Here is a 20,556-nt window from a genome sequence, read left to right as displayed (position 1 = left end):
CCGCTTCGATGATGTTGCGACAACATGCTTTGATGGCTGTGGTGTGCTTTGATGGTTGCGATGCTACGACGACAACCTGTCCACCTCAATGATGTTGCGACGCTGGCGTGCTTCGAACGATCACGACCATGCAGCGACATCGTGCTTCGACGACAGCAGTGATGCTCCGATGAAGGCCCGACCACTTCGAAGATGTTGCGCCGGCGTGCTTAGGCCATGGCAATGTTGCGACGATGGCACAGATGGTTCGACGATGCTATGACGACAACCTGACTACTCCGATGCTGCTGCAGTGGTATATATGCTTCGACGACGGCTGCGACAATGTAAAGGACACTACTCTAAGCATTGCTATATCAAAGCAACCATTTGGGAGGAGGGATCCAAGCAACCGCGACTCCATTAGCTTGCTAGTACAAAATCCAACAAACACTAACAATCAACGTCAAGAGTATGGTGTTATGGAATTCTCGTTTTGTGCTTGCTATGTGCTTCCGCTTGAGATTATTTGTAACATCACATACATGTGTAGCTACGTGACTAAGCAATAAACATCATGCGTGAAGTAGAAGCAAAATGGAACCGCTAAACAGTCGCGGGGTTCAATCATATCCAAGCGCGCGACTAGATGCTACCATGACCACATGGTCAAATGGGTGGGTTAACTTCACGTGGGAACAGAGTGATGCTTCATGCCACATTGATCAAACAGCGACAGACACGGCTGATGAAGCCAAGAAATCATCGTACTTTTTTAAACGTTTTCCTTGTTGTATCCATGTCTATGGAAATGTTTCACACTATTATTAACCGAATATTTTCATTTAAAATATTAATTTGTTTGAAGCAATTTTAAAATATTAAATGAATGTATTTTTTCTCCGCAAAAGAAAACAATGTATTTTTTCTATTTTTTTAGAACAAAATGTATTTTTTCTAGCGGATACCTGATTTTTTTTGGAACCCTATGGCCAGAAGGCCCACGACGAGTCCCCGAAATGAACGCACTTCTCGTTCAGTCCGACCTTCCTTGATAAATAGGCTAGCCAAGCCGAGCCGCGTCCCTCCTACGGAGTCCCACCTCGCCGCCGCCAAACCCTCGCCCCTCTTCCACCGGAGCCCACCGAGCTCTCCCACTCCAGAAATTCTCCGAGCGGGAGCTCGCCCCCTCCAGCGCTGCGTCCTCCTCCAGCTCCAGAGGTAAGCCCTAGGCCCTCGCACAAATCTTGTGATTCCACTCATCTCCAGCTCGCATCCATGTCTCGGCCGGATTGGTTCTAGTTTGCGCCCTGTTCATGGTGTGATGTCTAGGGTTTGTCTCGCAGGGGCTGGTGTTCGCGAGATTCCCGTTGGTTCCCGCGACCCCGCGCGCAGTATCCCCTGGGCGGGCTCGTCCGCCATGTTTCCGCCCAAAGGGCCCAATCCCTACGGGCAGCAGCCACCGTACGGCGGGCAGCAATCTTACGGCGGCCAAATCGTATGTCTCTCAAAAACGCGCTGATCTGTTATCTGCTTAGTTGTTATATCCAGATGTGTGGCAGGTTCTCATCTTTTATGTGCGCAAAAACCTGCGCTCTTTTGCCCTACTTTTGCGTGCAGCCTGGTAGCAGTGGATTTGGGGCCTCAGCTGCGGCAGGTGCCCGCGCCGGACAGGGTGCTGCTGGGCAGTATGGAGGGCCTTACGCGTCTGTGTATGGCACACAGCAGGTGGTTAACTAACCGCAGTTCGTGAACATTTTTCAGAATTGGTTTCGCTGTGCAATTTGTTACCCTCCTAATGCCATCCATGCTCACTACTGTTACTGTTTAAGTTGCTCTGTGAGTTGTTGTTAGGGGGAATCTTTATAGCAAAGGCAAATAATGAAGGTTATTAGCTGCCAGTTCGATGCCTTTGGAGTGCAAATGGTTAGTAGAACTGCGCAGCTTCATGCTCTCATAAATCTGATGTATCCACATGGACATCTGAGATAAAAGAAAGCACTAGGTTTGGCCAGTGCTGAAGAGGCTGGCCAGGATTATTGGTTCTAGCTCAAATAAAATTATCTAAAATTTTGCTGTCTGAACCCAAGTAAAACTAAGGTGTCCTCCTGGGCCTGATTTTTTTGTTTGTTTATCCTTTCCTTTATCCACATGAAGAGCAATTAGTATCATGTCATACCGGCATTGTGCCTAAATTGTTTTGGAATGTTTAAAAGGTCACTGATTCTGTTAGTCCAAAAAACCTAGGAATTGATAATGGCCCTGTGGGATAATCGTACAAAATAAGAACCAGATATCTACAGATTTTAAAGATAAGTAGCAATGATGCAGCATCTAGCTCATATGCCCCTTTTGAGTGGCTGATGTTATCACCCGTCATAATCTATTAGTCCACACTAGAATATTGCTCTGAAAGATGCCATTCTATAGATTACTCAATGTCCAAAACATACTAGTTATGTATGCGGTATGCATCTTTCTATATATATCCTGATAGTGAGGTTTAAGCTTCAGCTTAAAACTGCAAGAATCTGAAGGATCCCAAGTAAAGGTTGCCCTCAAGCCATCTCCTCCACCTTGCCCCTCCCCTGCATAGGTCTGTCAGATCATGCCCGGACTGTTTAGTGGTGTTAGAGACTTCTGAGGGTTTTTGCAAACTAGATATATTTCTGATTTTCCACCACAGATAGGAAACAATGGATTGATTCTGTAGCACTTATCTACAGCTACATAATCCCAAGGTCAGCATTGTGTTGTTGCTGTTTCATTCTTTGTGCCGCGTAATTACCAGGTGATTTGATGTCTGTTTCATTTTGCAAGTTTTTCTTGTCTCCAAATAAGAATATGGCAAAATATAATAGATCCCACCAATTATCATTTCATTTATGTGAATGCCCCTACCATACTGATTAATGGCAGGATAGAGTAGAATATGGTTTGACCAATTATCATTGCATTTATGACGATCCACCATCAAAACAACCGAGCTTGCACCAGGCATGTCATATTCGATATTTTTGAAACAAGCAATGCTAGAGTGCATATTTCAGAATTTCACAAATTGGGTCCTCTTTTAGATAAGGAGTGCATATTTATGTGAGTTGGCTATGTTAACTGGCTTGGTGTCATAGCAGTACCTCGAAGCAGCGAACAGATCAAGTGCTGGAATAATTTGCTGGCTAGTCCACTAGCACTGTAGTTGGTAGTCACGTAGTATCACACATAGCTTATCTGTATATCAAGGAATCAAATGATTTGGGGAAAAATTAACATAAACATACTCTTTTAGGTTAAGAAGCTGTTCCTGGGCTGAATTTATCTCGTGCGTCATTTAATATAAACTTATATATACTTGCCTTCACATAATATTTGTAATTTTGTGCATTTTATCAGATTTAACGCGTTAAGTCACTTTACCAGTAGTTCGTACCATGAAGAGCGGACACCAGGAAGAGATTTCTGTTAACCATTCATGTCTTTTTCTTTTGCTATTTCTCAGTTTGCACTTTTTAGGCCTTGTCTCAGTGTCCATCTCGTCTCTTTGTTTCAGCTGTATTGTATGTTGATTACTTTCTTCCATGGTCAGATCTCACCTCCTTCTAGTTTCAAGTGGCACAACTGTTTCATGAGTTCTGTGCATGATATCTTAACTGAATATCTGGTTAAACATTTTGCAGGTTGGGGGAGTTGGTGGCAAAGGTCCGGATTCTTCTAGTCTTCCTAGCCTGCCACCTCATACATCTTCACTATCTCAGTCATCCAAGTTCTCATCTGGATCTGCAGGGTCTAACTTGGCAAGACCAAACGATGACTATATGGCTGTGCGTGGATATGCACAGAAGCTAGACCAGTATGGTACCGATTACACATCAGAGAGAAGAATGTATGGTGAACACTCAGCTAATCTTGGCAGGAGGGATGGCCTTACTGATTTGGATAGAAGATATCCTGATCATATACCTGCAGCCCATCAGGTCAATAATGTGTGCTCACTTTTTTTGGGGCTTTCCCCCTGAATTATTTAATTTAGCGAACTTAATCTTATGACCACCTTTTTTATATCTCAGATTCATGACCGTGTAGAGCAGGTAGTGTTCTTTCCCTTGCAAAACTACGTTCTGCGCCATTTAATGCTGTCTGTTATAGCCTATAATTAATTCTATTCTGTTAATTTTTCAGGGTTCAACAATGCGCCATCAGCCACTTCTGAAAGCTCAGCTGGCGCCTGTGTCTGATATGAGGTACGTTAGCTCACAGCCAGAGCCAGGTCATATATGTTGTTCAGGTTTTTTGTCCACATGGTAGACCATAATCATTCTCACTTTAAAAAGTGCATCAAATGAATGACTATCTGCATGTTCCAAACATCTCTTCTTAGGACTAAAATTTGTTAGTTATTTTAATGTATGCCACCGGCACTTTTGGAAAGCTAAAATTTGCGATCCTTCGTGTGTTTTATCACTGCAACAAAACATAGCACATGCACTGAGTAAAGTATGCATTTCTGGCAGACAAGCCGATTACTTTGCAGGAAGGTCCGCTCCAATCCATCAAGAATCTCAGGAAATTGGTACATATGGAAGGGCTGAAGCTGACCATCGCAACTTGTCCATTCTTGGGAATGTTCCATATGGAGGACAACAGACATCATCATTGTTGGGAGGCGCCCCTAGGACAAACATTGATAGTCTTGGCTATGGGCAAGGATCATCAAGCAGTGGTTATGGGATGAGTCTGCCCCCTGGTCGTGACTATGCCTCGGGGAAAGGCCTTCTCCATCCATCTTCAGATTCTGATTACCGTGACAACATCTTACCCCGTGCACGTCAAGGCATCTCCATGGTCGATGAACGTGCAATTGACCGGATTGGTTATCGTCGTGAGCTGGATCTAAGAGATGAGGAACGTCGAAGGGATCTGCTACTTGAAAGGGAAAAGGAGCTTGAACGGGAACGGGAACGGGAGTTGCGAGACCTTCGAGACCGTGAAAGAGAAAGAGACCGTGAAAGAGAAAGAGAACGTGAAAGGGAAAGGGACCGTGAAAGAATAAGGGAACGTGAAAGAGAAAGGGAGCGGGAGCGTCAAAGGGAACATGAAAGAGAACGTCTTCGCGAGCGCCGCGAGAAGGAGAAGGAGCGGAACAAGAAGCATGTAGCTGATTCAAGGCGTGAGCGCACTCCACCTAGAACCCCTGGTGATCGACGACGTTCTTCTTCTGTTAGGTCTGAGAAGCCTTTGCGGCGCCTTTCACCTCGACGTGATGCTGTGCATAGGTGTCTCCATGTTCTCTATAGCTTTGTGGATGCGCTTCGTCTTTGGTGCAGCCTTTTAAACTAACACTTTCGTTTGTTGTCCTGAAGGCATCGTTCACCTATTAAAGAAATAAAGCGAGAATATTTGTGCAAGGTAAACGAACAGTTGTGTTTGTCACAGTGTTCTTGCAAAAATCAATTGATAGTATTAATTCTTTACGTGCCTCCTTGATGCACTCTGGTCTCCAGTTTCCTTCACTGCTGTCCTTGTAAACCCTGAGATCTTTGCAAACTTATACGTCCACTCTCAGAACTAATATCTGAGAGATTCTGGTTCCACTTACCCATCTATCTACACCAATCCTTGTTTTTGCCTTCCTAGCCACTTTCTCTTTTCTGTTGCCACTTGTCTGGAGATCTCTCATTCTTTATTCTTCCAATTTGGATAACTTGTAAGACTATTCACACCTTAAGCATAGATTGCACCAGAGTGGATATGATTGAGCAATCACGGAGATGTTTTCCATCCTCCATTTCTCTCCGCCTCCTTTATATGCAAACATCATATTTAGTATGTTCAGTTATGCAGCAGTTTTAGTCTGATGCCCAATAGGAACTCATTGCTAATTGGGCTGTCTGGTGCAGGTTTTGCCATTTCGTTTGGTGGATGAGGAGAGAGACTGTTTATCTTTGACAAAAAGATATCCTAGGCTATCAGTTATTCCAGATTTTTCTAAGGTTTGACATTCTATTCATGAATGTTGATGATCAAAACTTAACGTGAAATCATGGTACTGTAGATTTTTTTTTGCCTTGCTTATTTGTGATTTACTTGTTCTGTAGATTGTCTTGAACTGGGCTAAAGAAAGCCTAAATCTTTCACTGCATACACCAGTGAGGTATGCTTTTCTATTGGGACTACATAAGTAGATACATGTACTGTTCTATTGGTTTTCTTGCTAAATGTTCTTGAGCTTCCTATTAATGACATGTTTTATACTGTGTTGCTGTAAAATAGCCTGGAGCATGCCATCTGTGAAGATGACGATAAAGCTGATGAAAGCGCACTGGTCTCTTCTGAGAATACATCAAGCACAAAGACCCCTGAAACGATTTGGAATGCAAAGGTCTTTTTGTTTATAATGTTGTGTTCATTTTGAAGTATGAACTATATTAAGTTGTAGTTGATTTGAGTAGTAGCTCCCACAATAAGTAGAGATAGTGTTTATTTGAATGAATTATGTCATTGTACATGCTATAGCAATACTTGTAGAAAGCATGTGGTATATAACTGTCGTGGGCATTAATACTCACTTTGTAGAAAATTATTGCTTGCAAGTACATGAAGTGCAACCTGTGCTGCTGACCTGCACTATCCAAGGGTGTTATGGTCTTCCCCTGGATATCATGCTTGCCCCTCGAGCAATCTTTTGAGAAATGCTGGTCCAATTCTAGCTTTTGGTAGGATGAATTTCCCTTGCATGAAAAATATGTCTTCATCATTCCATCACATTGTGACATAGAGACGTCTCAGAAAATAAAGTTGTGCTAGTACAATTTTATGTTGCATATGTAATCTAGTTATTGCGGTGTTTGTATTTATATGTCTCCATGGTAGTCCCATCGCGTGCTTACCCCCTAGCCTTTGCCTAATCTTTTTTTGTTGAAACTGGAGGAATGTTTCCATTGCATTTACTCATCTGATATTGTAAAAAATCACAAGAGTCTGTCTTGGGATCGACGTTGGCTTGGGTTTTGCTTTTAGTGCTTTTAAGTAATCCAAAAAAGAAAAAATCTATCTCATGTTGGCCGGATATAGAGGCACTTGTTATGCTGTCTTTACCTTACAAGGTAACTCCAACCATCTTGAAGTAATTTCCTTCTGTGCTTACATATATGCCCATGTGCAGGTACTTCTGATGAGCGGTATGAGCAATGGCGCCTTTGCTGACATAACGTCGATGAGAAGTACTGAGGAACGAGTGGTGCACTTGAACAATATCTTAAAATTTGCTGTATTCAAGAAGGATCGTTCACTTCTTGCTATTGGAGGCCCTTGGAATGCAGCACTTGATGGTGGAGATCCAGTGGTTGACTGTTCTTGCTTGATTCGAACGGCTATCAGGTATGCCTTCATCAAGTAAATGTACCATGGATGACTTGCAACTCTGCTAACCCTTCTTCTTGGACAGATATGTGAAGGAACTGGTTCAAGTCGATCTATCTAATTGTACCAGTTGGAATCGTTTCCTCGAGGTACTTCTAAATCTATCTCAGCACCTTCTTGGAACTGTTTCTTGAATATAGTCTTCTTTAGATGGAAAACATCACCCTTCCATGATATACCTTTTATTTAACTGGTCATAACTGGATTCTCTTCTGAATTGTAGAAGCGCAAACACATATATCATTCCAAAACTATATAATGCACATTTGCATTATGACTCTTTACCAATCAGTTTGCTTCTTGTTAAATTGTTTGACATTTCTCTGCTATTTGTGCTTTAAAATCTCCCCTATCCGAAATGACAATATTCCAAAGGATATTTGTGCTAATAACCATCAGAATATTAGACATTATGACTGGTAATTGGTCAGTTGCAACTGCGATATCAAGCCCTATTCGTATGTGGTTTATTGGCTCTTCCATAGGATAATATGAGAGCATTTACTCCAGTAATTAAGTCATTCGCTTTTCAAGGCATGCTATTATTGCTGAAGTCATCAGCATAATGTAATACATGCATTATACTGCAGGTCCATTACAACAGAGTTGGCAATGATGGACTTTTTAGTCACAAAGAAATTACTGTACTGTTTGTGCCAAACCTGTCGGAATGCGTACCATCTATGGATATATGGAGGGACAACTGGATCGCATACCGAAAATCAAAGATAGAAAGGGAGCAGCTGATTATGAAGAAGGAAAAGGTAAGCTTGTGGTTACTATTATAACATACTTTGTTTTCTTCTGAAACAGCACTAATGGTTCTTACTTCCCGTTGCATTTTAGAGCCCAGGTGATCCAAAGGAACAGAAACAAGGTTTGAAAGACCCTCACTTATCATTCACTGCCTTTTCCTTGCCTAATGAATAAAATAATTAATCCTTGTTTATTTGTCAGCAGTTTTAGAGGAGCCAAGCGATGCTAAAAGTGCGAATGATCAATTGAAGGAGGGTGATGGTGCTGCTAAGATTGAGAAAATTGATGCTGATATGGAAATGAAGGAGGGTGATGGTGCTGCCAAGATTGAGAAAATTGATGCTGAAATGGAACTGAAGGAGGGTGATGGTGCTGCCAAGATTGAGAAAATTGATGCTGATATGGAAGAGCAGGGCAAAGATGGAGATGTCAATCTTGCTGGTGATGGTGGGAAGAATCCTGACAATGTTGGGGAGCAAGTTGAGAAGACGGTGGGGGTTGTTGAAGAAAACACTTCTGGTGATGCTTCTGTTGACCATGTCACTGAGGATAAAAAGCCCATGAAAAAGAAAATAATAAAAAAGGTTGTGAAAGTTGTTCGAAAAAAGCCAACTGCTGAAGCTCCAGTGGATAAATCGCCTCAGGTTGACAAGAATGCTGTGGCAGAAACTGTGAGCAAAACCGTCGAAAAGCACATTGAACAGAAAAGTGAGGATCTTGGGAAAGAGAAGGCGGGAGCTGGCATCGTTCAACAGCCTGAGGCTAAGAAAACTGGGAAGAAGAAGGTCATTCGCAGGATTGTTAAAAGAAAAGTTCCTGCTTCAGCGACTGAGCCAACAGCCCTTGCTGCACCTGCTGAGGCAAGTAAACAAGATGTGGATGTTCAGCCGGAGAAGATTGTTGAAGGCGTCACTGATGCTGGGAATTCACAGACTAAGCTGGAAGAAGGATTGAAAACTCCTGCTGAAGATATTTCAAACCAGAAGAAAGAAGAAGGATTGAAAACTCCAGCTGAGGATATTTCAAACCAGAAGAAAGAAGAAGGATTGAAAACTCCTGCTGAAGATACCTCAAATCAGAAGAAAGAACAGGAGCTGGAGATAAAGGGAGACATAATGACTGATGATCAAAAGGCAAATACAGATAAGGTTAACCAGCAGGAAGTTGTGGAACAGAAAGATCCAAAAATTGATGAAACAGACGGGAAGAGTGTCAAGAAAACGGATGACAACGAAACAAAGGATAAAGACCAGAAGATGGACTCAAAGAAAAAGTCGCCCATTGACACCAAAGAAAAGAAGAAGTCTGATGAACCTCCTAAACACCCAGGATTCATTCTCCAGGCCAAAAAGAGCAAAGAATATAAAGTATGGTCATCATGCTATATAGTTATCTTTTTTATTTCATATAATACTATAAACTATAATTCAAGCATGGTCTTATTGCCTACGAGATCTTATTGAATGGTTTTCATTTGCAGCTCCGGTCAACATCCCTTTCATTGGATGGCCTCCTGGACTACACCGCCAATGATACAGAGGAGTCTGTATTTGAGGTCCATTTTCTGCTCTGGCTTCTGTAATAATTTGCTAATTGTCATTACAAGAGATCCCTACCTCTGCATTTTTTTCTTCAGCAAATATCTCTGTCCTGTATTTTTGGCTGCTACCAAATTTATGAGCATATAACACAAAGAAGTTACTAAATTGCTTTTGTGGTGATGCTCATGGGGCTTGACATTTATGATTGATATGTTCTTCTGTTACTTTTCAGCTTTCTTTGTTTGCTGAGTCTTTCAGCGAAATGCTTCAATACAGAATGGGTTGTGTGATCCTGTCTTTTCTTGAGGTAACTTCCTTGTGCTTTGTCTATGCTTTGTAAGCTTTGACACACGATCAGCAGTTAGTTTTTCATTCAAGTCTACTTCCATCTACTTTGAAGTTTGGTAGCCGAGTATGCTTGCAAGAAAAATGTCGGGTAGCTTGGGCATAACTGAGAATCCGACTCCATTCTGCCAATGTTGTTACCAAACTTTAGGATAATTGCTCCCTGTAATGGTCCAAATTGGGACTTGGAAGTTTGTAACCTGGTAGTTCATGGTAACTTTTGTGGAGTGTACTAAAGCAAAGAATTGGTTGCTTCATGAGGGAAGCAGAGCCGCATCCAGTAGGTTTTGGTAGTGATCTGTTTTCAGTTTTCCTCATGTAGCTTGTTTTGTCCGCACAGAAACTTTACAGGCAGTATGTTGTGAGGAGGAATCAACGTAAGCGCCAAAGAGAGGAAGATCTAAAGAAGGAAGACACAATATCCTTGGAGAAGCGACTAAAGACAACTGATGAAAATGTAACTGGAAGTACCTCAGGTAACCCAGGTAAAAATGATGAAACAATAAAAGAGGGTGGAGAAAAGATAATTGGTGATAATTCATCAGCTTCCCATGAGCAACTGGTAAAAGAGGATGACGAGAAGATGAGTACAGATCATGCTGCCCAGGATGAAATGATGAAAGAGGGTGAGGAAAAGATTGACGCAGATCAGTCAGCAGCTGCCTGTGATGAACCTAAAGCTGATGAGAAAATGGAGGAAGAAGATCCTGAATATGAAGAAGATCCCGATGAAGTAGAATATGAAGGCGACGAGGACATGGATGATGCCACTGCTGAAGAGCCGGCAGAAGCACAGGTAATGCACACATATATCCTCCGTACCCTTTTGCACCACACATAATATACACAACTGCGAAGTGACCGTATATTAGCTCGTGTTGCTTAAGAAACTACTCTTTGTATTACCGGATGGTCTTTTCCTTCATAACAGCATGGATGCTTGTTGATTTGCCCATGTTCCCTCATGTAAAATAATGTATTTCTACATGTGGAACATTTCCAATTAGTTCCAACAGAATTAAAGGGTAGTGGGAAGCTGCAAGCACCAACTCATCAAGCTTGTTATGGAGTGTAGTGTTAGCTCACTTGTCAAGGCTAATTGCTCTAGTTTTACGTCTGGATTATATTTGAGAGCTTACACCACTATAAATATAAAAATGTAGATATTGAGATTTCTCTAGTTAAAGTAGTACTCCCTCCGTCCGGGTTTATTGGGCCCGTGAGCCAGCCATCCGCGTCTGGATTTATAAGGCCTTGAATTAATTTCCCTCGATCTTCTCCACTGCATGCGCGCTAGATTCGTTAAAACTTCTGATTAATTAGCTGCATGCAAAACGGCGTGCGCAACCTGCTGCATGCCATTAACTGCCCATAGCGCTGGACGTGGGCATGTATTGGCTGCATGCAAAAGTAAAGCTGGCAACCGGCTGCGTGCTATAATTACAAGCCAATCTGATTGGCCTTTCCCATGCTTCAAAATCACACATAATTAGCGTTAATGTCTTGCCTTGGTACCTGAGTTTTGGCTAGCGGGCCTAAGGCTAGTCATAGGAGTAACTTAGGTAGTAACATAGCGCACTTCGAGAAATTTTTGCTTATGTGGCACGTAGTTAATGAGAAGTGGTAACATAGCGCTTCTCAAGACAAGATGAGTCTACAAGCCATTAAATGAAGCCACATATGACACCACTAGTATGTTACTTTGCACTATGAAGGTGGTAACTTAGACTAGTGTCAGATGCATGACACTAGTATAAGTTACTTCCCACTATGACCAGCCTAATAAACCCGGACGGAGGAAGTACGTAGGAATCACTGATTTGGGGATGTGGGCACTGTGATGATGGGACACGCGACATGGATATGGCATTTTTCAGAAACAGCCTTATGGGGATATCTTGAGTTTATATAAATAATTCAAAAAATACAGCAGTAAGGGTAAATTTATATTTTCAAGATGTGAGATCAAAGTACTTCCTGTTTGTTTTCTCTCTACTGCCTTTTCAACGATAGAAAATTCAATCAAGTTAAACAAAGAATAAAGGTAGAGCTACTAGCTTACTATCGTGGATGAGTACATGCTAGCAGCCGAGCAAACAAAGAATAAAGAGAACAAAAAGCGGAGAAAACATAGAAGGAATGTGTGCTTGTAGGTGCTGTGAAACTAGTTATGGGTAAACTGTGCTTACCTTTGTCTATTCATTAACCTCTGCTGCAGAATGAGGATAACTCAAACGAAAGAGAAACCAAGCGAGAAGAGGTAACTGCAGAAGATGATGGAAAGAGGACAACGGAGAATCTTAAGTTGGAAAAAGCAGAAGAGGACAAGCAGTCTGTAGCAGAGAAAGGAGATTTGAAAGAAGTTGAAGAGAAATCTGTTGGTAAGGAGGGAAAGATATCTGGCTCACAAAAAGGAGATTCAGCGAAACATGATGTGGTTGATAAGGACCTGTTGCAGGTACATTTTGCTGTTGCCTCGTATAAGAGATTAGGAGTTGCATTAAAAGTTAAAACTCTGTCTGTTACATGGATCCCAGGTTATTGCTAACATATGATGTTCTTTTCCCTCTATAGGCTTTTAGGTACTTCGACCAAAACAGAGTTGGTTATATAAAGGTAGTGTAATAAGCGATACCGTTGTTCTTTTGGAAGCAATTCGTCATTTGGATACGTGAAGACATTATTCTTATAATTTTTACAAATGCAGGTGGATGATTTAAGGTGCATCCTTCACAACTTGGGGAAATTTTTATCCAACAGGGATGTGAAGGTCAGTCACTTGACTCTGTTCATTGAATTCCATACTATCTTTTTTACCATATCTTCTGGAACTTGATACTTATTTGTTCCAATCTGGTCTTGAAATTTCACCCACTAATTAACTTACCACCTCTTGCTGAAATGCTCCTCTGATTCAAATGAATTCTATAGGATTTTTGGAGGATTTGTATCCTTAGGTCCTTTGATTCACAGTATTGGAATCCTTAGGAATTTTAAAGAATAAAATTGTATATATGATTTAGTAGCAGTTCTGTTCTCACCTCAATATGGATACCTTTTAACTTCTGGTTAGCTTGATAGTATACGTCTACACCCTAGATTGGTTATAGGTAACTATTAACGATTAGTGAGTACACAATGGAAAAAAATAAGGTGTATTTGTCAATTGGATATACTTGCACTTTTGGGGGTGGTGAGCTGCAGCATGCATACGTCGTGTGGGTTTTACATCCTGCAAAACACTAATAACGGTTCTTGTTTTGATGACCATCTTTTGGATGTTTTTGACCGGCATCTAACGCTGGCATGTTGTTCACTGTCTGCAGGACATGGTTCAAATTGCTCTTGCTGAGAGCAATTCTGCAAGGGATGGTCGCATTATCTATACAAAGCTTGTCAAGAAAGCTGACCTCTGATCTGGACCTGGTTTTGGCCCTAGCAGCTAGTTGAGTTATGGAACTTGTTTGTTGGAGATTCTTGACAGTGAATCGATGATCAATGGAAAGTCACCCGAGTAGTGTACTTCCATGTAGCTGGGAGCTAGTTTTTGTTTCTTTGAATGAATATTTGTTAATGAACTGATATCGTTTGTATGTTGACCTACTAGGAAAATTTCATTAGATTTTTTTCACACAGCAAACATAATGGCCTAATAATAATAACATTTCCTGGTGTTGTATTTTTTATTTTCTTTTGGCGCCACACAATTAATCTTGTGTCAACTATGCCAGGTTGGGAAAACATGAGAATATGACTAGCTACTAGTGTAGTATAAAAGAAAAAATACAATCTCTGTACACTAATGTAAGATGTTTTTGTAGTTCAATTTGAACTGCAAAATTGGTCTTAAATTAGTTTATAGAGGGAGTTCCAATGCTTGATATGCAGGAGTTCCAATGCAAAAGTCTTAAAAAGCCCGTAGTTGAGAGCAAGAGAGTAATGGCCAAGTGTACCCCCATGCTATAACTAATCTCGCAACAATAATCCGAGGCGTCATTGATGCATGAAGCTTGCTCTTCAAAGTAGTCCACTTGATTCATTAGCGATGCCGGGACAGCGGAGGCCCCTGTGAATGTGTCCATGTTAGTGAGGTCCATAAGTAATACTGCCTCAATCGAGAATTTTTATGAAAATGTTTCATTTGCTTCTTTTCAATGGAAGTTTCATTTTTCCAAAATGTATCTTAATATTTGGCCTAATTCGTCTTCTGATGATCGATTCAACCTCTGATCAAAAAGATAGGATCTTTGGTTCTATTTCATCTCTTCAAAAATATTTTTGCAAGCTGTTTTATATTGTGGGGTGGAGATAGTATTTAGGCCCAAACATGATACAAACCCATGTATACACATCAAGCCCAACTAGCAGGGAAAACAACCCGATGACTAGGTTTGTTTGCATGCATATTTTTCTTATACATCTAGATCATTTTTCGTAAATAATAAATATAGATCCGTATACATCAAGAACATTTTTTACATGTTTAATCTTTTTAAAAAATACTCCCTCCGCCCCAAAATTCTCGTCTTCTACATACGGATGTATCTAATACTAAAATGTGACTTGATACATTCGTATTTAGACAAATTTAAGACAAGAATTTTGGGACAGAGGAAGTATATGATTAACATTTTCAAATACAATGATTAGCATTTTTTCAAATACATGTTTTGATGTCTACTTGTGCCATACACATGGTACATTTTTTGTATACATCTGAAACATTTATTTTACACTATATGTTTAAAAAAAATTAAACACATGTTTTTGAACATTGTTTTTTGAATATGTGTTGAAGCATTGTTTTCAAATTCTATCAACATTTTCTATAAGTTGCACCAACATGTTTTTAACATTGCACACACATTTTTTTTCAAAATTAAGGGATTTTTTAAAAATATATATGTATTTTAGTTTTGTTAATGTAACAAAGAAAAATAAAAAAAAGGAAAATGAAAAAAACAAAATCGAGTGAACGAACGATATAGTATATATAACGAACTAAAAAAATCGAACCAACAACGCTATTGGGTCGGCCCTTTACCACGTCGCTTCAGGCGAGAAGTTGCTCAAAAAAAGTCACCCCCTCGTGGTTCCTCAAAAAGAAAAAAAGTCGCCCCCCTAGTCTGCTCGCCGCGTTGTCTCAGATCAACCGATCTTGCTAGGGAGTCTGATGCCGCTCTCCGCCGGGCACTACAGACATGTTTGGTTGCTTGCATATAGGCCAACCAGGCCCGTGCAGGAAGACTGTGGCCCGTTTGGTTGCCTGCGTTCATTCTTGGGCTTGCATAGCACGAAACTCAAAGCACCTCTGGCCTGTCTCGCTGGGAACGCTGGAATCGACAGTTTCTCCAGAGCTAGGCACGTGCAATGCACGTGGGCGACGAGGCCTGCACGCGAGGAGCCACACTCGAGAAGCCGCGTTGCTTCCCGAAGTCCCAACAGTTATTCCCCTCACTGCTCACTCTCCCCTCTCCCCTCTCTCCACTCTCACTAACGGCGGCGGCGGCGACTTTCAGCACATCGAAGAACAACAAGGCGACCGCCAGCCCCTTCATTGGCATCTGCATCATCACCTCCCGCACTTTGGCAATGGCAGTAAGCACTTTTTTCACCTCCCCACGTACTCATTCGCATTCCATTCGCGTTTAGGTTCGATCCGCGTTATGGGAATGGGGAATCGGGGTAAATAGCCATATGAGTGATCATAACATCATCACGAGTTCGTAGTACCGACGGATTTGAGGTCACTGATCGGAGTACAAGGGTAATGGGTATTGGGGATAAATCTTACACAGTAGTCCTAGATCTTAGCCTCGACGACCCTAGAGGCGGTTGGAGCGGCGGGTGCCCTTGCCCTTGTTCTTCTCCTCGAGCCGCACCACCGTATCTCCTTCCTTGCCGGAGTCCAGATCGATTGTCATGCTTTGTTACACCGGGTGGCAAACCCGGTCAACAATCTCAATCCATGATATATGCAAAAAAAGATCGGTATGCTTCGGTGTCCTGGCTTCGGCGCCCTTACTACCATCGCAGCCGCAACTTCTTCTACCTCCATCGCCATCGCTTCTTGTTCCTCCTCCACCGCCATCACAGTCCTTGTCGTGAAGTACGCTGCGACACAATGGTCATGAGGGCGCCTGTACTCTCTGTACTTGGCCCACCTTGACCTCTGTTGAGCGTCACTGGAATCGGCCTGATTCATGGCCCAACGAAGGATGTCGACTAACATAGCTGTAGCGATCCGATCCCAATGGATTGAAGTCTCTGTGGTTAAGTGTCATCCCTGGATCGGTATGCTGACACACACAGTACTCGAGGAATTATAACAGAGTTCAATCACACACTTATTACGTCGAGGTCCTCATAAAGAGTGATGTATTACAATAATATGGCTGAAGGCCATCTAATAAAATAACTGCGGAAGCTTCGAAGGTAAATGAGTCCTCCAACTCCACGGCAAAACTGAGTGCATGACAACGACCTATCGCATCTTACTCTTCGTCTGAAAATTCTACAACATGAGACGTTGCAGCCGTGTAGGTCAGCACATGGAATATGCTGGCAAGATCACACCATAGAGCAATGATGAAATAGCTATCACTACATGCATATTTGGCTCGTGGAGACTCTAAATTTAACATTTGCATAAAGCTAATTTTTCCCTACAACAAAGGAATAGATTTTATTTAACTACCATGTTTAAACCATTATTGAGAAGGTTCCCCCAACTCAGAGCCAGAATTACCATGTAACAATATTAATAACTCAACAAATTTATTAAGTAAAGTGATGATATCAATCAATAATTCATATACCAGATACTCAAGATGTCCATAACCGGGGAACCGACTAACCATGATTAGTTTATACACTCTGCAGAGATTTATGCACTTTTCCCCACAAGACTCGACCACCTCCAAGATCGGAAGATCGAGACATAATCTTTCTGAAGCATTAACTCTTTACTCTGGGTAGACAGTTACACCTACTTTCCCCTACATCTGCTAGCCTACCACTGAAAGAGGTCACACAACTTACTCAACTATGCCAGAGCCCATAATGGCTTGTGGCTGCACACGGAAGTTTCTAGCATGAATAATCTTATGATCCCTTTGAGCCTGGGTGGCATTCCATAGGATGATCACACGAGTACTCCAGGATACCCTAGGACAACACTGGCGGCTACGGCGGCGGCGGCGGCAGCGGCAGGCGGCATCGGCGACGACTGCGGGAGGCGACGGGCAGCTAACGAGGGGAGGAGGGGCCGGGGGGGGGGGCTCCGGTATTTATAGGCGGGAGGGGGCGGCTCCGGGGTGGCTTGGAGGAGGGGGCAAGGCGGCGGCGAGGCGGCTCGTGGTCGAGACGGGCACGACGATGGTGGCGTGCTCCGGTCGGACTCCGACTCAGGGTCGGTGGTGGCGGCGGCCTGGGCCAGTTGGGCTTCGGCCCAGTTCGGTCAGAAGTTTTTTTAAAACATTTTCCGAAAATACGAAAATAGGGAAAACCTAATAAAAATATTTTCAAAAATTCTAGAAAAAATCACAGTCCCTCCTAATTAAATGGGTTAAAGTGATCATTTTTCTGGACCTAAATGCCTAAAATAAAATAAACATTTTTAGTACTAATACTAATAAATAAACTTGCAAATAAAATCCAAATAAAATATATTTTTATTCAAAATTAAATTCCCAATATTTTCTTGCTGTTTTGAAGAAGTCATATTATCTTCTCTCATTATTTTATTTATTTTGAAATAATTGGAAAAATAATTTCAAATAAAACACTTTGATCCAATTTGCCAATTTTGAAAATTCAAAGATGGATTTTTGTGAGAACCTGCAACTCTCTCATCCGGTCCTTGAGTTGCTTAAGGTTTCTAGGATCAAAATTCCAAATAAAACAATTTCAAAAAAATGCAAAAATTATGGATGCATATGATGATCTAATGAATAACATTCAAATTGAAAATTGGGATGTTACAAACCTACCCCCCTTAAGATGAATCTCGCCCTTGAGATTCAGGTTGGCTAGCAAAAAGGTGTGGGTGGTCTTTTCAGAGGTCTTCTTCTCATTCCCAGGTGGCTTCCTCCTCGGTATGGTGGCTGCACTGAACTTTGCAAAACTTGATAACCTTGCTGCGGGTAACTCGGTTGGCAAACTCGAGAATCTTGACGGGTTTCTCCTCATAGGTCAGGTCACTCTCCAACTGAATTGCTTCCAGGGGCACTGTATCTCTCAGAGGAATATCGGCCATATCTGAATGGCATTTCTTCAACTGGGAAACATGAAACACATCGTGAACCCCTGACAAACCTTCGGGTAATTCCAACTTGTAGGCAACTTCGCCCATACGCTCCAAAACTCTATATGGCCCTACAAACCATGACGCTAACTTTTCCTTAACTCCAAACTGTTTAACTCCTCGAAGCAGTGACACACGAAGATATGCTCTGTCTCCAACTTCATAGGTTACATCCTTGCGTTTAGTATCGACATAACTCTTCTGCCTAGACTGGGCTACCTTGAGTCTATCACGAATCAACTTGACCTTCTCCTCAGACTCTCTGATTAAATCTGGTCCGAACAATTGTCGATCCCCAACTTCATCCCACATCAATGGTGTCCTGCACCTCCTTCCGTACAAAGCTTCGAAAGGGGCCATCTTCAAACTAGCTTGGTAGCTGTTGTTGTATGAGAACTCTGCGTAAGGCAAATTATCATCCCAACTAGATCCATAATCTAGCGCACAAGCTCTCAACATGTCCTCCAGAATCTGTTTGACTCTCTCGGTCTACCCATCTGTCTGTGGATGAAAGGCTGTACTGAACTCTAGCCTGGTACCCAAAGTCTGGTGCTACTGATTCCAAAACTTCGAAGTAAACTGTGTTCCTCTATCTGATACGATGGTCCTCGGAACTCCATGCAGACATACGATCCTGGTCATGTATATCTTGGCCAACTTCGCACTCGTATAAGTGGTTTTCACTGGGTTAAAGTGAGCCACTTTGGTCAAGCGATCAACTACAACCCAAATGGAGTCATATCCTGAACGTGTCCTGGGTAATCCGGTGATGAAATCCATGCCAAGCTTATCCCACTTCCATTCGGGTATCGGCAAAGGCTGAAGTAATCCTACTGGTTTATGATGCTGTGCCTTAACTCTCTGACATATGTCGCATACTTCTACATACTCGGCGATATCCTTCTTCATACCTGTCCACCAGAAACGTTCCTTCAAGTCCAAATACATCTTGGTGTTGCCTGGGTGAATCGAGTAAGGCGAATCATGAGCCTCCTGAAGAATTAACTTCCTGATCTCAGGGTCACTGGGCACATAGATGCGATCCTCAAACCATAAAGTTCCGTATTCATCCTCACGAAAACCTTTGGCCTTTCCTTTACTCATCTTTTCTTTTATCTCAACAATTTCCTTATCAATCTTCTGAGCTTCTCGAATTTTTCCCAACAAAGTGGGCTGAAGTTCCAACGTTGCAAAAAAACCTCTCGGAACTATCTCCAAGCGAAGTTCTCTGAGATCATCGTCTAACTCCTGAGGTAACCCTCCGGTTATGAGAGTATTGACATAACTCTTGCGGCTTAAAGCGTCAGCTACAACATTGGCCTTTCCTGGGTGATAATGCAGTTTCATGTTATAATCCTTTATGAGCTCCAACCATCTCCTCTGCCTGAGGTTCAACTCCTTCTGCATGAAAATGTACTTCAAACTCTTATGATCCGTGTAAACATCACAACGATTTCTGATAAGAAAATGCCTCCAAGTCTTGAGCGCATGCACTACGGCTGCTAACTCCAAATCATACGTGGCATAATTCAACTCATGAGGTCGAAGCTGTCGTGAGGCATATGAAACAACTCTTCCTTCTTGCATAAGAATGCCTCCAAGTCCCTGGCGAGAAGCATCGTAATATACTTGGAAATCCTTGCATATATTCGGAAGAATTAGCACTGGGGCTGTAACCAAACATTTCTTCAACTCCTGAAAATTGGCCTCACACTCCTCGGTCCATTTGAACTTGGTGTACTTCTTCAATAACTCCGTCATGGGCTTCGCAATCTTGGAAAAAATTCTCAATGAATCTCCGATAATATCCCGCGAGTCCAAGGAAACTTTGTATCTCTCCAACTGAGGTGGGTGCCAACCACTCGGTGACAGACTGAACCTTGGAAGGGTCTACTACTATACCTTCTCCTGATATAACATGTCTGAGGAATCCGACTACCTTCAACCAAAACTCGCATTCGCTGAACTTGGCATATAGTTGATGTTCTCTGAGTTTCTCGAGAACCAAGCGCAAATGTTCCTTGTGTTCTTCTTCATTCTTTGAGTACACCAATATATCATCAATGAACACTACAACAAACTTATCCAAGAACTCCATGAACACCTTATTCATCATACTCATAAAGTAGGCAGGGGCGTTAGTCAAACCAAAAGACATGACCGTGTACTCATATAGCCCATACCTTGTGGTCAAAGCTGTCTTAGGTATAT

General features: G+C 42.0%; 1 protein-coding gene across 3 annotated transcripts; it reads left to right on the top strand.

The window, feature by feature from the left end:
* The first annotated feature begins 1,033 nt into the window (after positions 1-1,033).
* LOC125518663 (protein SHORT ROOT IN SALT MEDIUM 1) lies at positions 1,034-13,726 on the top strand. Of its 3 annotated transcripts, XM_048683488.1 has the most exons (24): positions 1,034-1,200; positions 1,326-1,477; positions 1,600-1,707; positions 3,657-3,678; positions 3,763-3,953; positions 4,047-4,067; positions 4,159-4,220; positions 4,491-5,252; positions 5,340-5,385; positions 5,877-5,969; positions 6,075-6,130; positions 6,250-6,358; positions 7,142-7,356; positions 7,424-7,487; positions 7,989-8,162; positions 8,245-8,275; positions 8,359-9,521; positions 9,635-9,709; positions 9,928-10,002; positions 10,381-10,836; positions 12,259-12,498; positions 12,615-12,656; positions 12,748-12,810; positions 13,367-13,726. In XM_048683488.1, exons 2-24 carry the CDS (start codon positions 1,400-1,402, stop codon positions 13,454-13,456), a joined length of 4,236 nt encoding a protein of 1,411 aa, XP_048539445.1. In that variant the 5' UTR covers positions 1,034-1,200; positions 1,326-1,399; the 3' UTR covers positions 13,457-13,726. The 3 variants fall into 3 exon arrangements, with proteins under 3 accessions (XP_048539445.1, XP_048539442.1, XP_048539443.1); XM_048683485.1 differs by having other exon boundaries at positions 3,657-3,953; XM_048683486.1 differs by lacking the exon at positions 4,047-4,067 and having other exon boundaries at positions 3,657-3,953.
* Positions 13,727-20,556: the final 6,830 nt, after the last annotated feature.

This window comes from Triticum urartu, chromosome 7A (assembly GCF_056163025.1).
Source record: "Triticum urartu cultivar PI428250 chromosome 7A, HENAU_Tu73, whole genome shotgun sequence".
NCBI lineage: Eukaryota > Viridiplantae > Streptophyta > Magnoliopsida > Poales > Poaceae > Triticum > Triticum urartu.
This window is presented reverse-complemented; position numbering and strand designations above follow the sequence as displayed.

What these genes read in the sequence shown, in the direction of transcription:
- LOC125518663 (XM_048683485.1), top strand. Translation starts at nt 1,400, where the DNA reads ATGTTTCCGCCCAAAGGGCCCAATCCCTACGGGCAGCAGCCACCGTAC. An exon ending in AAACGATTTGGAATGCAAAG is followed by an intron (nt 6,359 to 7,141) that starts GTCTTTTTGTTT and finishes GCCCATGTGCAG; the next exon opens with GTACTTCTGATGAGCGGTAT. An exon ending in TTGATTCGAACGGCTATCAG is followed by an intron (nt 7,357 to 7,423) that starts GTATGCCTTCAT and finishes CTTCTTGGACAG; the next exon opens with ATATGTGAAGGAACTGGTTC.